Below are 15,535 nucleotides of genomic sequence, written 5' to 3' on the forward strand. Positions count from 1 at the left end.
TCTTTCGAGGACCAAACACGTTAGCCGATTTTGCTTGATGGGTCTTAAACCCCATCGACAAGACGTGGAGCCAAGAGGACATCGAACGTTACGGAGATTGTCATCGTCATGCCACGGTGATGGCTCACAATTTCTCCGGATACGATGGACAGTTTCTTTTGAGGTACTATACGGAACATGGCACCGAACGTCCTAAAGTGATTTTGAACGGAGCCAAAATCATTTTCATGCAAGTGGGACAAGTACAGTTTAAAGATTCGATGAGTTACTTAGCCATGCCTTTGAGTCGAATGCCTAAAACGTTTGGAATGACAGAAATGGCTAAAGGGTACTTTCCACACTTTTTCAATACGGAAGCCAATCAACATGCCGTTCTACCCCATTTACCTGAGGCTCACTATTACGACCCCGACAACATGCGTACCGAACAACGAGAAGCTTTCTACGCTTGGTACCAGGCTCATGCCTCTGACCCCTTCGACTTTCAGGAAGAAATGTTAAAGTATTGTCGTTCCGACGTGGACATTTTACGGCGTTGCTGTGGAAAATTTCGAGAACTGTTCATGGAACACGGAGGGGTCGATCCTTTGAAAGAATCTTGCACCATTGCCAAAGCGTGTTCCTTAGTGTACCGCCAACGATTCATGCCTGAAAACACCGTGGCTGTCATCAGTCCTCAAACGACCCACTATGTCAAGCGTCAATACTCGGTCAAAGCCCTACGTTGGTTACATTACTTGTGCGACAAGGAAGACAAATGGATTCAGCATGCCGGCAACGGAGGAGGCGAAAAGACCATCGGAACGTATTCGGTCGATGGCTGGGACTTAGAAAACCCCAAGATCGTGTACGAGTTTAACGGTTGCTTATTTCACGGATGTCCCGTCTGCTACCCTGACCGTGACACTAAAAATCAGTTTTTGCAACGAACCATGGAAGACTTGTACCAGGACACTTGTCAGCGACGCCTAAAGTTAGAACAGCAAGGATACCAAGTGGTGGAAATGTGGGAACACGAGTACGATCACCGTTTGAAAACCGATCCCGAGTTTAAACGCCTCGTGGAAAGTTACCAGTTCATGGACCCGCTGAACCCGAGGGATAGTTTGTACGGAGGAAGGACCAATGCCACCTGTTTGCTGTACCAAGCCGACGAAGAGAAAGGAGAAGAAATCAAATACTTGGACGTGTGTTCGCTGTATCCCTACGTGTGCAAATATTGTCGCTTTCCTGTAGGGCACACGCAATTGTTGACGAAACACATCGACCTGAAAAACATTCGACAATACGAAGGCTTGATCAAGTGTAAAGTTTTGCCTCCCACGAACCTATACCATCCCGTCTTACCTCACCATTGTCAAGGCAAACTGATGTTTCCCTTGTGCCGTACTTGTGCCGAAACGTGCAACCAGGACCAACCTTGCCATCACAGCCAGGAAGAACGTGCCTTGACGGGAACCTGGGTCAGCGTGGAATTGTTCAAAGCTCTGGACATGGGATACCAACTGTTAGAAGTGTACGAAATTTGCCACTTTCCCAAGACACAACAGTACCACAAGGGTGACCCTACTCAGAAAGGCATTTTCGCTGACTACGTGGATGCCTTTTTGAAACTGAAACAAGAAGCCAGCGGCTATCCTTCCTGGTGTCACACTCCCGAAGACCAAATACAATTCAAAGAGAAATACTATGCACAAGAAGGCATCTCTTTAGACCACATCGAAAAAAACGAAGGCAGGCGACCGTTTGCCAAAGTGATGTTAAATTGCTTGTGGGGTAAAATGGCACAACGACCGTGTTTACCTAAGACGGAATATTTGACAGAACCTTCCCGCTACTTCCAGATGATTCACGACAAAACCAAATACATGAAACACGTGGACGTCGTTCGAGAGGATTTGATCTTGGTCAATTACGAAGAAGATCTGGACTTTGTACAAGACGACCCTTTTTGGAAATGTCATCATTGCGGCTTACGTGACAGCTCATGCTCGCTTAAAATTGTACGAAGCTTTAGAACTGTTAGAAGAACGCGTCCTGTACTTTGACACGGACAGTTGCATTTACATCCATCACCCGATTCAACAGCACCCTGACATCGAAGGAGACCGTTTAGGAGCCTGGACAGACGAGCATCCCGACGACAAGATTCTAAGTTTCGTCAGTGGTGGTCCCAAAAATTACGGCTACGAATACCGGGACAAACAAGGAGAAGTGCACACGACGTGCAAGGTGAAAGGACTGACTCTGAAACATCGTACCAGTCGAGTGGTCAACTTTGGGGTATTGAAAGAAGCCTTGCAATCGGGAGAGGATGGAAACTTTAAAGTGACCACCTATCAACCGAACAAGATTGTACGTTTACCCACTCACCACATCGTCAGTCGACCCTTGGAAAAAGTCTATCAAATTGTATACCAGAAGCGAGTGCGACTTCCCAATCACTTCACCTTACCGTACGGTCACGTCGGTATTGGTCTGTATATGAAAAGGAACCCTAGGCAAGATCGATAGTTCATTGTTCATTGAAGTAACTTACCATGTCGTTGACGAAGAAGAAACCAGATTGGTTAGGAGTCAAATGTTGGACATCACCGAGACCAGGGTTTTGAGGCTTGGACACAAGAGATGGCCCAGTATGCACGAGAGTTATTCAAGGAAAAAAGTTACTTTTCAACCTGCGTTAGTGACGGTGCCAGAAGAACCCGTCACCCAGGACAGGACTGTCGTGGACAGGCCTGAAAGACCCTTTCGGGAGGACACTTGTGTGACCTTACCCTACTATAGAACTGGTTAGAACTTTACTCAAAACATGTTGTACGGACACTTGTGTTTATTCCACGTTCATGGTTATCATGTGCCTTTTATTCTTGTACTTAAGCCTTTGGTTTTTATGTATTTTTGTCTTTCGTATTCATGTTTGAAAAAAACATTCAATAAACGTGTTCTGAAAAAGTATATAAACTCTTGTCTTGTTTGTTTTTCGTGTCACAAGTGACATTTCTCACACCATGGCTACCTCTGCTGTCTCTGCTCCCTCTTCCTCTACTGTCAAAGTCATCGACGAACACTTAGATCGTGCCAGTTGGGAGGCTTTGTATCTTCGCCATCCCTTTAACATGCTCATTGCTGGACCTAGCGGTTCAGGCAAAACCGAATTCGTCAAACGTTTGATCGAACATAAACATCATTTGATCGATCGACCCCCTCAACGAATCGTGTGGTGTTACAAAGAGTGGCAATCGGCGTACAGCCTCTTGCGAGAAAGTCAAGGCGATTCCATCGTGTTTGTGGAAGGCATTCCTAAAGAAGACGATGGCATCGTCTCTGACTCCCGTCTAACCCATTTGGTCATTTTCGACGACATGTTAGGAGAAGACGAAGAAGAAATTAAACTGTGGTTCACGCGCAAAGGGCATCACCGTAATGCCAGTGTCGTTTACATCACCCAAAATTTGTTTCAACAAAGTAAAGCCCATCGCACCATCAGTCTCAATGCGCATTACGTGGTCTTGTTTAAAAGCCCTCGAGATAAATCGCAAGTGCAAGTCTTAGCCAAACAGTTAGGAACGCCTTGGCTGACTCAGGCGTACGACGATGCCACTCAAACTCCACACGCCTATTTACTCGTCGATTTGAAACCTACGACTCCCGAGGATTTGCGATTTCGTACCCACTTGTTTCACCACTGGTGCCAAGACGGAGGGCCTGTCCTGTACACGTCTCCGTCCTCGACTTCATTTCACTCCCCATAAAAAAATCTATAAAAACCTCAGACCCTTTTTCGTCTGTCTCACTCTCAGTGCGAACATGACGTCCCTTCAGTCGCATCTTCCCGTCAAATTGATTCGTGCCTTGTATGGCATCAGTCGAGAAAAAGATCCACAAACACGAGCTCGTGTCTTAGAAGCTAGTCTCAAAGAAGTCTTACGATGGTTCACGGTGACGGCACGTCAATTACTCCAAGGAATCATTCAGATTCCTCATCAAACCCAACGCTTTTTCGATCGAAACAAAGTCGCTTTGGTCCAACTGGCCGATCCCCGCATCGACACTCAAACCAAAAAACAAATCATTTTGAAACCTGGAGGGAGCGGTACTCTAGGAGGGGTCATCATTCGCTCACTCTTAAGATGGGATCCTAATGCCCCCAAAGTTATACCCAAGACAAAAGTCCAACGAAGCCCCAAGAAGAAAAAGACCAGGTCCCCAAGGAGAACTTCTCCAGTGGCAGGACCCTCCTCTGAGCAGACACCACCACCACCCCGGAAAAAGAAAAGAAGCCACCAGAAAAAGAAAAGTCCACAGAAAACTAGTCGCAAGAGAGGCACTTCGGCTAGGACGCAACCTTACACTCGCAAACCACGACCTGCCACGGCGGTGACTGCGTCTCCGGCAGCTTCACGTTTGTCCACTTCTCCGTTAATGACACCAAGAACTGAAGAGTACTTGGAGACGTTGATCACACCAAGAACTTCTCCGTTGATGACCCCCAAAAGAACTTCCCCAGTGGCAGGACCTTCCAATTTAGTGGCAGTGGCTGCTGCTCACAAAGTACCTTCTCCCAAAATCAAAGTTCAAGAAAGATCGGGCATGTTACAAAGTTTACTGGATTTGTCCAAGCAAGAACTGGCTCGATTTAGTCTGTTACGTACCCCTGCACGACGTATCATGCCTGTCCTCAAACTAATACGACGTAAAGACAATCAGTGGCGAAGCGTTCCAGTATAAAAAGACCTGTGACTAAGTCGGGTATCAGTGTTTTTTGGTGCTCCTGAAGACTCAAAGATGTCACCCTCCAGAAACCCCAAGGAAAGAAAAGGAAAGGACTGCCACCACGTTTAGCCAAACATGGGGACATGTTATCTGTCCTGTCCAAAGCTTCTCCACCCCTACGAAAAAAACTCATTCAAACAGCCTCCAAAGAGGTCATCGATACCGTGTGCGAATGTTGCTTGAACGTTTTGAAAGGCACGATCCCTTTGTCCAAACACCAGAAACAATGCTTAGGCAAACATCGTCACGTTCTTCGGAAAATGGTTCAAAAGAAAATTCCCATTCGTCAAAAAAAGAAGATGTTAGTGCAACGTGGAGGTATTTTACCTCTCTTGTTAGGCCCTATACTGAAAGAAGTCTTGGGAACCATGTTGGGAGGACTGGTGGGAGCAAGATAAAAAGGCCTCGGAAGTTCCAAGATCTCAGAATCGACCCCTGACAACCCCATGGAAGGACGAAAACTAGCTTTAGTGCCTTACAAACGATGGATGGAATACCATCAGTGGCAAGAACAACGCACCCCGCATTTACCTCCCAATCCCCATTTGAGCGAGATGTCCCAGTTAGAACACGAATTGCAGTCCTTGATGGATCGCCAAGATTTGTTCGAAACAGAAAAATCGCAAAAGTACGGTCAACTCTTGCAACGACTGCAACTCTTTCACCAGAAAGCTTTAGACGAAACAGCTCTACCCACTCTGAAAGATTTTAAGACCTTGATGAAAAGTCCAGCACCATCACCAGTACCAGTACCAGTACCAGTACCACCAGTACCCGTAACCAAGACAGAAAAAGGAGAAGAAGAAGAAGGGTTTCAAACTCCACCAGAAAAAGTACGCAAGTTAACAACACCACCTACCTCCAGAATTGGATGGATTAAAAAGATGATGGCCACCCCTTCTTCGTCACAAGAGAAAAAGAAAGTGAAGACAGAAGTGAAGACAGAAGTGAAACAAGAACCGATATCCCCCGCTCAGACATCCTTCTCCTCTTCGACACCTATTGCCGGTCGCACACGCAAAGCATTGCAATCCAAGAAAATACCTCAAGAGAAAAATTAGTAGCATCCTCCAAGAGTGGGTGCCTTATTAACACACCAACCAACACAAAAAAATGGAAAAAGTCTTAGCCAGCATTTACTACGATCCCTCTCATCCTGCAGGTTACGCAGGAGTTCAAAAATTGTATCGTGCTGCCAAAACGCGACTGAAAAGTCTCCGTTTACCTCAAGTGCAACGATGGTTACAAGAACAAGCTACCTACACTTTACACAAACCCATTCGACGCAAGTTTGCCAGAAGTCGCACCCGAGTGGAAGGCATCGATCATCAATGGCAAGCCGATTTAGCCGATGTCTCTCATTTGGCCAGCTACAATCGTGGCTACAAATATTTGTTTTGTGTCATCGACGTCTTTTCCAAATTTGCTTGGGTCGTACCCTTGACTTCCAAATCGAGCAGCGAGTTAGTGCGAGCCCTGCAACGAGTGCTGAAACAAAGCGGTCGTCACCCTCTTCGATGGCAAACGGACAAAGGCACCGAATTTCTGAACCAAGCTTTCCAAAAAGAATTAAAGAAACGTGACATTCATTTTTTTACCACCGAGAATCCCGAAACCAAAGCCAGCATCGTGGAACGTTTTCAACGCACTTTGAAAGAACGCATGTGGAAATATTTTACGCATCACCACACTCTGAAGTACATCGACATCTTACCGCACCTGGTGCAAGCGTACAACCAATCTTACCATCGAAGCATTGGACGTGCCCCGCAAGACGTGACTCCCGACAACGAAGTGTTGGTGTTTGAGCGCCTGTTTGGTACGTCCCCGACGAGGGCTGTCCCCGAGAAAAGTGGAATGTTGGCCGTAGGAGATTGGGTGCGCATTGGCAAAACCAAACGCACTTTCGACAAAGATTACTTACCTAGCTGGACGACCGAATTGTTTCGCGTCACTGGACGAGTGCATGGTCGTCATCCTGCCGTCTATAAATTGGAAGACATGAACGGAGAAGTACTCAAAGGAACGTTTTATTTGCCCGAGTTACAACGTGTCACCAAAAAAGAAGACGACGTGTACGACATCGAAAGCATTCTCGAACGCAGAACCCGTAAAGTGGGCAAACGACGTGTCAAAGAAGTCAAAGTACGTTGGAAAGGATATCCACCCAGTTTTGATTCTTGGATCGACGCTTCGCAAGTCATCGACTATAAAAAGAAGTGATCATCATGCCTTTTCACACAGCAGACGCAGCTACGTCGACCACTCCTCCTTCCCCTAGTTCTTCTGTGCAAGATTTACAAAAACAACCCTTGTGGGTGTGGTGTGGAGAACGTGTGCCTAAAACGCAAATCGTCTTTTTCTGCCAAATCTTCGTGGTGTATTGTGTCATCGGGGCAGCCATCGCCAATTTGAGTTTGCAACAAGGAAACAAACAATTGTGGACCATTTTATTGAGCAGTTGCATCGGTTACCTGCTTCCTAATCCCTCCCTGAAATTCACCTCGAACGGGAACCCCGGGAACCTTGTGTCCAGTGCCAGTGCCAGCACCACTTCAATCACAACCAGAACCCCATTTTAGACGGAGACACGCCTCTGACGTCCAGTAACCCCTCGGACAGCCACAGAACTCTGGAATTATGAGTCACCAAAACCAATTTTACTTAACTTTACCCAGTGACAGTTCCATGGAGGTGTTTCCCAAGAACACGTTGTGCTGTTACACGGCCAAATTACCTCAGGCCATCCAGTTAGATCACGAAGCCCATTGGGAAGTGGCTTTAGTAGAAATGATTCACCCGACCCAAGTCCTCAATGTCCTTCCCAATCAAAATTTTTTTGATGTGGAAGTTCATGACGAGCAAATGCAACAGTGGATGGATAGCAATGTCAAATATGACAAGAAAACCCGTACACAAAAGTACACCACCTATCACTTGTTCATTCCCCCAGGCTATTATTTTAGTGGTCAACATTTGGTCAGCACCATAACCTCCAGGTTTAATGTCGTGTTTCTGAAAGCTTTGAAGCATGTCAACAAAAATGTCACCATGGAGTACCACAAAGCAGCTCGTCGCTTCTTGATGAAATTTGAACGAAGTAAAATCGTGTCCATTTTATTTTGTCCTGAATTGTTTGACATGTTGGGCGGAGACATGGACATGAGAAAGACCATGCTCAAGAAAAACGAATTACCCATCGTTTACGACAACGAGTCTTTTAGCAAGTTATTTCGTGCCCCGGTAGAACTGAACCAAGGACTGAATTTGATGTTCGTGTATTCCGATGTGGTGGAGTACAACGTGGTGGGACACACCTCCGTACCGTTACTGCGTGTCATTCCTTTCAAAGTGGATTCTGCCACGAACGCTGACGAGGAAGGTGGAAACACTTACCACGTCCACCGCGAATTTGTCCATCCTCACTATTTGCCTGTCAGTAAGTCGTATTTGGACACGGTCAACATTGCTATAAAAGGAGATCTGGGACAAAATATTCCATTCACCAAAGGAAAAGTCACGGTGAAACTCCATTTTCGAAAACGGTTCTCTCACGACTCGTAAGTAAGTCATGTATCCAGTGTACCGAGGGGTTGCTCGACAGCGAGGACACGGTTTAGGAGACATATTAAAATCGGCCTTTCGTTCGGTGGCCCCGGTGTTGAAACCGATGGTGACACGCGGATTGCACGCCTTGAAAGATGCGGCACTGACGCAAGGCAAAGAATTTCTCCAAAATGTCATCATCGACAAACAAAACCCTAAAGAAACCTTCATGAGGGCAGGCAAAAATGTCTTGCTGCAAACGGGCAAAGACATTTTAGGCCAACGAGAAACACCTATAAATGCCCTGCACGCTAACGAGTCAGGCGTTCAGCAAGGACAAGGCAGAAAGAGACGACGAAGAAAACACCCTTTCACCAGACTTCAAGCGAGAAAGGCCAAGAAAAGAAGAACCGTTCGAGACTTAGACGTTTTCGATTATTGAGAAAAGAGACAAAAAGATGATGCACCGAGAATCTTGCGCTTGTTCCAAGACGGAACTGGACCTGTTTGCCATGCCCCCCACGATGATGACGATGCAAGAATCCCAGTGGGTGGAATTTCACCCGTCTCCTCACTGACCGATTCCGCTCCCATCGAGTTTGAAATCAAAGGACAGCCCGAAGATTACATCGATCTGAATAGCAGTTACTTGTACCTGAAAGTCAAAATTCTACATAAGACTGGAGGTGCTATAGACGATGAAGCAGTAGCTCCCGTCAACAATTTCATGCATTCCTTGTTCAGTGGAGTGGACTTGTACTTGAATAACAAACTGGTCAGTAGCAGCATGGATACTTACCCTTATCGTGCCTACCTGGAAAATCTCTTGACGTACGGAATAGATGCCAAGAACACTCATCTCAATGCCTGTGTGGTATGGGAAGCTGACGAACCTACCAAGTTTGAAATATTGGAAACTGATGAAAAGAAAGACAACAATGATGGATTTGTAGAACGAAGAAAGAGAATCACGGGAGCCGACACAAGTTTAGAACTGATGGATCGTTTGCATTTGGACATGTGGTTGCAAGAAAAGTATTTGCTGAACGGGGTGGATGTCCGCCTGAGACTGAATCGTAGCAGTGCCGCTTTCCATTTGATGGCTGATAGTGACGGTTACAAAACCCAAATCCTAGAAGCCAGACTCTACGTACGCCGTGTGGAAGTGTTACCTAAAGTGGGAAACGACATCAGTCAGACGTTGAGTAGAACGACCGCCAAGTATCCCATACGACGCGTGGAAGTGAAAACCTTCACCATTCCCAAGGGACAGCGATCCATGATCGAAGATCATCTGTTCCAAGGACAGTTACCCAAACGTTTGATCGTTGGTATCGTCGAGAATACAGCCTTCAACGGAGCTGCCGAAAAAAATCCTTTCTACTTTCAACACTTTGGCGTGTCCAAAATCGAAGTCAGTCGCGATGGCAAGACCTTGTGTACCCGACCTTTCGAACCTGACTTTACCAAGAAGAATTACTTGAGATCGTACTTGTCCCTGTACGAAGCCACCGGACAGTTAGGAACCAATACCAGTCACGGTATTACGTACGAGGATTATGCAGGAGGCTACGCTTTGTGGGCTTTCGATTTCACTCCAGACCAAGGCAGCGACGAGGGACATTTCCACCCTATAAAATCCGGCCAGATTCGTGTGGAAATTCAGTTTAAAGACCGAGACCCTGATGAAACGGTGAACGTCATCCTGTATGCAGAATTCGATAATACCATAGAAATCAACAGTTTGAGAGAAGTCATCCTAGATTACTAGAAACCATGGAAGACTGTTATCCCTCTTTACCTAGTGGAGAAACTTTTAGTGTTGGATTATTGTTAAAAAATGTTAGAGTTCTTGTTGTTTAGTGTTAAGTGATTTTTGAATTAAAAAATGTTGTGTTTTGAAAAAAATTGTTTGATGTTATATTGTTGGATTATTGTTAAAAATGTTAGAGTTGTTGTTTAGTGTTAAGTGATTTTTGAATAAAAAAATGTTGTGTTTTGAAAAAAATGCCTTTGTCTTTTGTTTAGCTATAAGAATGTTGGATTGATGCTCTTTCATTTCTTACTATCCCTCTCATGACACTCACTAAGCGTTGCGACTCAAAAACCGTGTGGGGGATGTTTTCCTTCACGTCCGCGCTTTAACTTTAAGAACCGGGTTGTTTCCAGTCTAACCATCCATTGTCGACTCATCCTCCTAAGAAGATGTGCTCCAAACTAGCTAAACTCAACGAAGCCTACGTGAATTTGCATAGGGTCAGATACAGTCTGATACCGAAGCCAGAAGAAATAGAGAATGTGAGAATGTTAAAAATCACTGAAGACCTGATAGAAGAGCTCTTCAGAGAAGAAATGAACAGGGAAAAAGAAGAATGGACAGAGAAGTACAGACTTCAGAGACAGCAGCAACAACAACAACAAGAGCAGCAGCAGCAGCAACCTGAACCTGACAGAGGCTTTGTCGATTGCCGTATCGACACCAAAGAGTTCTTCTTTTCTTTCCGAAGAAGCAGACCTATCGCCAGAAAGTCTATCCTCAGAGGACATCGCATTCTTAGAAACTAAAAAAAGAATGCCATAGCAAACAAAAAAACAGCCCTTTTCAGGGCTACCCCAATACTCTAGAAAAGAAATAACGATCGATTTGCCAATGTGTGTAGGTAGAGTAGTGTGAAAATAAACACTAACTCTTTTTTAAAAAATGTGAGGGTATGTGTTTGTGTGTTAGTAAGTGCTTAAGTAAGTTGGTATGAATAGTAGATTAAAATCATGTTTTTTTGGTGTTTGAGGTGTATATTTGGAGTTAGATTGGATTGCTTTGCGTATGTGGATAGTCTAATGAAGTGATTTATAAAAAAATTTAAAATAGTGATGGGTAGCATAAAAAAGTGAGTGAGTGTTTCTTTTAGGTCCGCGCGTTGTTGTTTTTGGTCATGATGTAGGTAACATCAATTTTATGTTTTTTTTAGGGGGATGTTTTCCTTCACGTCCGCGCTTTCACTATAAATTGAAACTCGCTGGGCAGTCTAGCTACCCTTGTTGATTGATCAACACCAAAAATGAACACGAGACTGTCTAAATTGTTGGAACTTCATGTGCATCTGGAATATGCCAGGCGCCTGTTGAATTAACTGGCCGCGGAAGCCATTGTGGAGGAGGGAAGGATAAGAGAGGAGGAGGAAAGAAGAAAAAAAGAAGAGGAGGAGAGAAGATATAAAGAAGAAGAGGAAAGAAGATACAAAGAGGAGGAGAGAAGAAACAAAGAAGAGGAGGAGGAGAAGGAAAAGAAGAGAAGAAGAATAAATTTCAGAATCCCAGAGAGCGAAAATTGGGATTCTGAAGCGACATATCCTGCCTCTGCTCTCTCCCCCCAAAAAGTAAAAAGTAACTGGGGGATAAGATGTGTATGTGGCGCCAGGCCTGGAAGGTGCCACCATTAACCAGGTGTCCATGAAGTTCCAAAAAGACAGCCCTTTTCAGGGCTACCCAATACTCTAGAAAAGAAATAACCATCAATTTGCCAATGTGTAGGTAGAGTAGTGTGAATATAAACACTAACTCTTTTTTAAGATAGTGTGAGGATATGTGTTTGTGTGTTTGTGTTTGTGTGTTTGTGTTTGTACCCGCTCACGTACGATTGTGTGGATAGTAGATTATGGATTTGTTTATTGTTTCTTAGCGTATGTGTTTGTGTTTGTGTGTTTGTGTTTGTACCCGCTCACGTACGATTGTGTGAATAGTAGATTATGGATTTGTTTATTGTTTCTTAGCGTATGTGTTTGTGTTTGTGTGTTTGTGTTTGTACCCGCTCACGTACGATTGTGTGGATAGTAGATTATGGATTTGTTTATTGTTTCTTAGCGTATGTGTTTGTGTGTTTGTGTTTGTGTGTTTGTGTTTGTGTGTTTGTGTTTGTACCCGCTCACGTACGATTGTGTGAATAGTAGATTATGGATTTGTTTATTGTTTCTTAGCGTATGTGTTTGTGTTTGTGTGTTTGTGTTTGTACCCGCTCACGTACGATTGTGTGGATAGTAGATTATGGATTTGTTTATTGTTTCTTAGCGTATGTGTTTGTGTGTTTGTGTTTGTGTGTTTGTGTTTGTGTGTTTGTGTTTGTACCCGCTCACGTACGATTGTGTGAATAGTAGATTATGGATTTGTTTATTGTTCTTAGCGTATGTGAAGAGTATAGTTTGGGTTTTGTAAGCGCTCACGTAAGATTGTGTGGATAGTAGATTATGGATTTTGTTTATTGTTTCTTAGCGTATGTGGAGAGTATAGTTTGGGTTTTTATTATATGAAATGAGAAAGTATAGTTTGGGTTTTATTATATGAAATGAAAAAGTAGGGGGATGTTTTCCTTCACGTTCGCGCGTTGTTTGGTCATGATCTAGGTAAGATCAATTTTACGTTTTAGGGGGATGTTTTCCTTCACGTACGCGCTTTAAGTATAAGAACCCACAGTATTCGTCGTTCAAACCATTCTGCAAAGAATAAAAAAAGAAGATGGCTTCTAACCAAATGGACAAAATACAAACATTACAAGACGTTTTAGACAACTTAGGAATGATGGAGCAGATGTTAATAAGACTGGTTGAAGACCATTATTCCTATAGTCCCCATCGTGTAAAGATGGAAATTAATAACTTAAAAAAGGTAAAGGACAAGATTAGTGGTGTCATGAAAGAGATAAAGGAGGAGAAGGAGGATGAAGAGGAAAGAATAAGAATAAGCAAATGGAACGAAAAGATTGAAAAAGAAGAAGAAAATGAGAAGAGGAAGAAAGAAGAGGAGGAAGAGAAGAAGAAGAAAGAAGAGCAGGAGAAAAAGAAAGAGAAGAAGAGAAAGAGTGTTGGAGATAAAATAAGAACTTGGTGGAGAAAAAGAAGAAATTAGAAGCAGAAGAAGAAGAAAACCCAAAGGCCCTTTTCAGGGCCAGCCATATTTCTCGAAAAGAGATAGCCTTTCCATTGCCTACCCTTTTTTAAAATTTAAATTTAAATTTAAATTTAAATTTAAAAAAATTTTTAAAAAATCCCAAAAGCCCAAACTCTATTCCCCATGTTAATTTCCCCTTGTCGCTAGACAGACCCACACTATAGTTCCATGTAAAATTCCCTTTGTCGCTAGAGTGACCCACGATTTTTCACCATGTTAAATTTCCCTTGTCGCTAATCTGACCCAGGGGTCTCTGTAATGCTAATTCCCATTGTCGCTAATGTACCCCACTTAACTACTCTGGGGTCTGACACTTTTATTTAAATTTTTGTCTTTCAATAGGTGGCAAAAAATAGCATACTCTGATTTATAGCAAAATATCACCATATTATATCTATTATATTATTTGCAAAAGATTTAATTAACCTGAGATTTAAAGAAAATAAACTATATCAGCTCAACAGAAAATTGCAGATCCCTCCCCACCCTTTTAGAAAATTAAATTGTCAGTACCTTATGGATGATGAATTTGATATGCTTATGTTAATTGTTGCACAAGTTATAATAGGCAAGAAAACTTTGAGTGGGATACCAACACCCGGACAAGTTATTTGACACAGTGGGCCATTAATCATAAAAAAAGACTCAACAACCGAGAAAATATTTAGTGGACTTGAGAAATTAAGTAAAATTCAAACTGAAAATAACTGCAGTCCTAAGGATGAGTCGCAGTCGTATAAAGAAATACACATGCTTTACACATTAACATACGCTAGTAAATAAAAAATGCAAGGTTATTTTTATTTATCCGAGTTTCCAAAATCTTGGCTGCGTATTAGGTGTGAAAAACGTGATTAAGGAATCATAAATATAATATTGAAATATTCAAAAATAATTTGTCACAAGTACAACTGTTTTGTAAAAAAAGAGGTTAATAATTGTTTGCATTAATGTTACTTTGTAATGATAAATGAAAAAGGCAGTTAATGTAAAATGTTTTGCAACAAGATTACTCGGGAATTTCCGTACATTCATTACTGTCGGAAACTACCGAAATACAGCTAGAGTGAAAAAGTAGTGGTACGAAAGACAAACAAATAAACCGGCACACCTGTATAAATATAAAACCATCACCTTTTATGTGAATTTCATGTACAGACAAATACAGAATCAAAGAATATGATAGATATAATATTTTCAGTTTATTGGCCAATCAATGACTGAGCGTATATTCATTACGGCAGGTCCGCGAAAATCATATGCACTTCCGTCCTGTACCTGTCAACCAATAGTTACGCAAACAAATGTAATTTCTGTGTTTATAGATCTTTGTATTACGTCTGAATCGAGAGAAAGCGATGCCTGAGATAAAAATTAAGCATGTTATATCGTGCAGCAGCGAAGACAAGGTAGTCTAGAACAACAACCTTACATCTGAGCATATACTCCAATAACCTACATTTTACTTGGCTGGAATTAGGTGGAAGCCAGGAATACCGATATTGGTTAAAAGGGTTATAAGTATCTTGAACGAAATGAAGCTATCTAAACACTTTCTTTAATATTAGTATATTTTTATTCATTTCATTAAAGAAGTACACTTCAACTTAACCCAATTTCAGCATTCTTGGCTTCCATTGCAAACTGAAATGAAGGCCAACAAAACTTGAAAACAGGTCCAGTTCTTTTGCAAAGATTTGAATTTATTAGAAAAAAGACATCAGAGTAAGTAAAGCCTGACTAAAACATCGTGACTTTAATTGTAGAAAAACATCGTTATTGGTTGCCAGTTGTATAAAATATTCCTGAAAATTTTGCTTTCATTACAATGTTAGTCGACATCAAAACATGCTACACAGTCCCATTACTTAAGCAGCAAGACCAAGACTCCCAAAACAAAAATATCAACGTTGCGGTTTTAGATCTAGGACTAATCAGTGATATAAAAAAATGCACAAAACTTAGTCATTTCATTCATTGGTTTATAATTTCTAACCTGATTATCAGAACACTGTCAAATTATTGGTGTTTCAACGCTAGCAGAAGCTCCCAATGTAAAAAAGGAAACAGACTGCTCACTTAGTCTTAGAATGTAACGCACCTTCAGAGGTCTATCTAGGATTTTGGGGAAAAAATGGAATCCCAACAGCAAAAGTTGCAGTCCCCTCCCAGAAGCATATTTGGCTGAAGTGGCTAAATTTACAGATGAGAAGAACCAGTGGTTGCCACTGAATTTAATGTTCTAAATTCTTTACACCACCGACATATAGCT

General features: G+C 42.6%; 1 protein-coding gene across 1 annotated transcript in view; it reads left to right on the top strand.

Annotated features, from left to right (window-relative positions):
- Window positions 1-14,513: 14,513 nt before the first annotated feature.
- The window catches only part of LOC149777576 (DNA repair protein XRCC1-like), a 68,093-nt gene continuing 67,071 nt past the window's right edge, over window positions 14,514-15,535 (top strand). The window contains exon 1 of the mRNA XM_089942196.1: window positions 14,514-14,672. Coding sequence (XP_089798322.1) covers window positions 14,622-14,672 — 51 coding nt within the window. The 5' untranslated portion in view covers window positions 14,514-14,621. The remainder of the gene's footprint in view (window positions 14,673-15,535) is intronic.

The sequence above is a fragment of the Sinohyriopsis cumingii genome, chromosome 18, assembly GCF_028554795.1.
Source record: "Sinohyriopsis cumingii isolate HCF-2022 chromosome 18, ASM2855479v2, whole genome shotgun sequence".
NCBI classification, from domain to species: Eukaryota; Metazoa; Mollusca; class Bivalvia; order Unionida; family Unionidae; genus Sinohyriopsis; species Sinohyriopsis cumingii.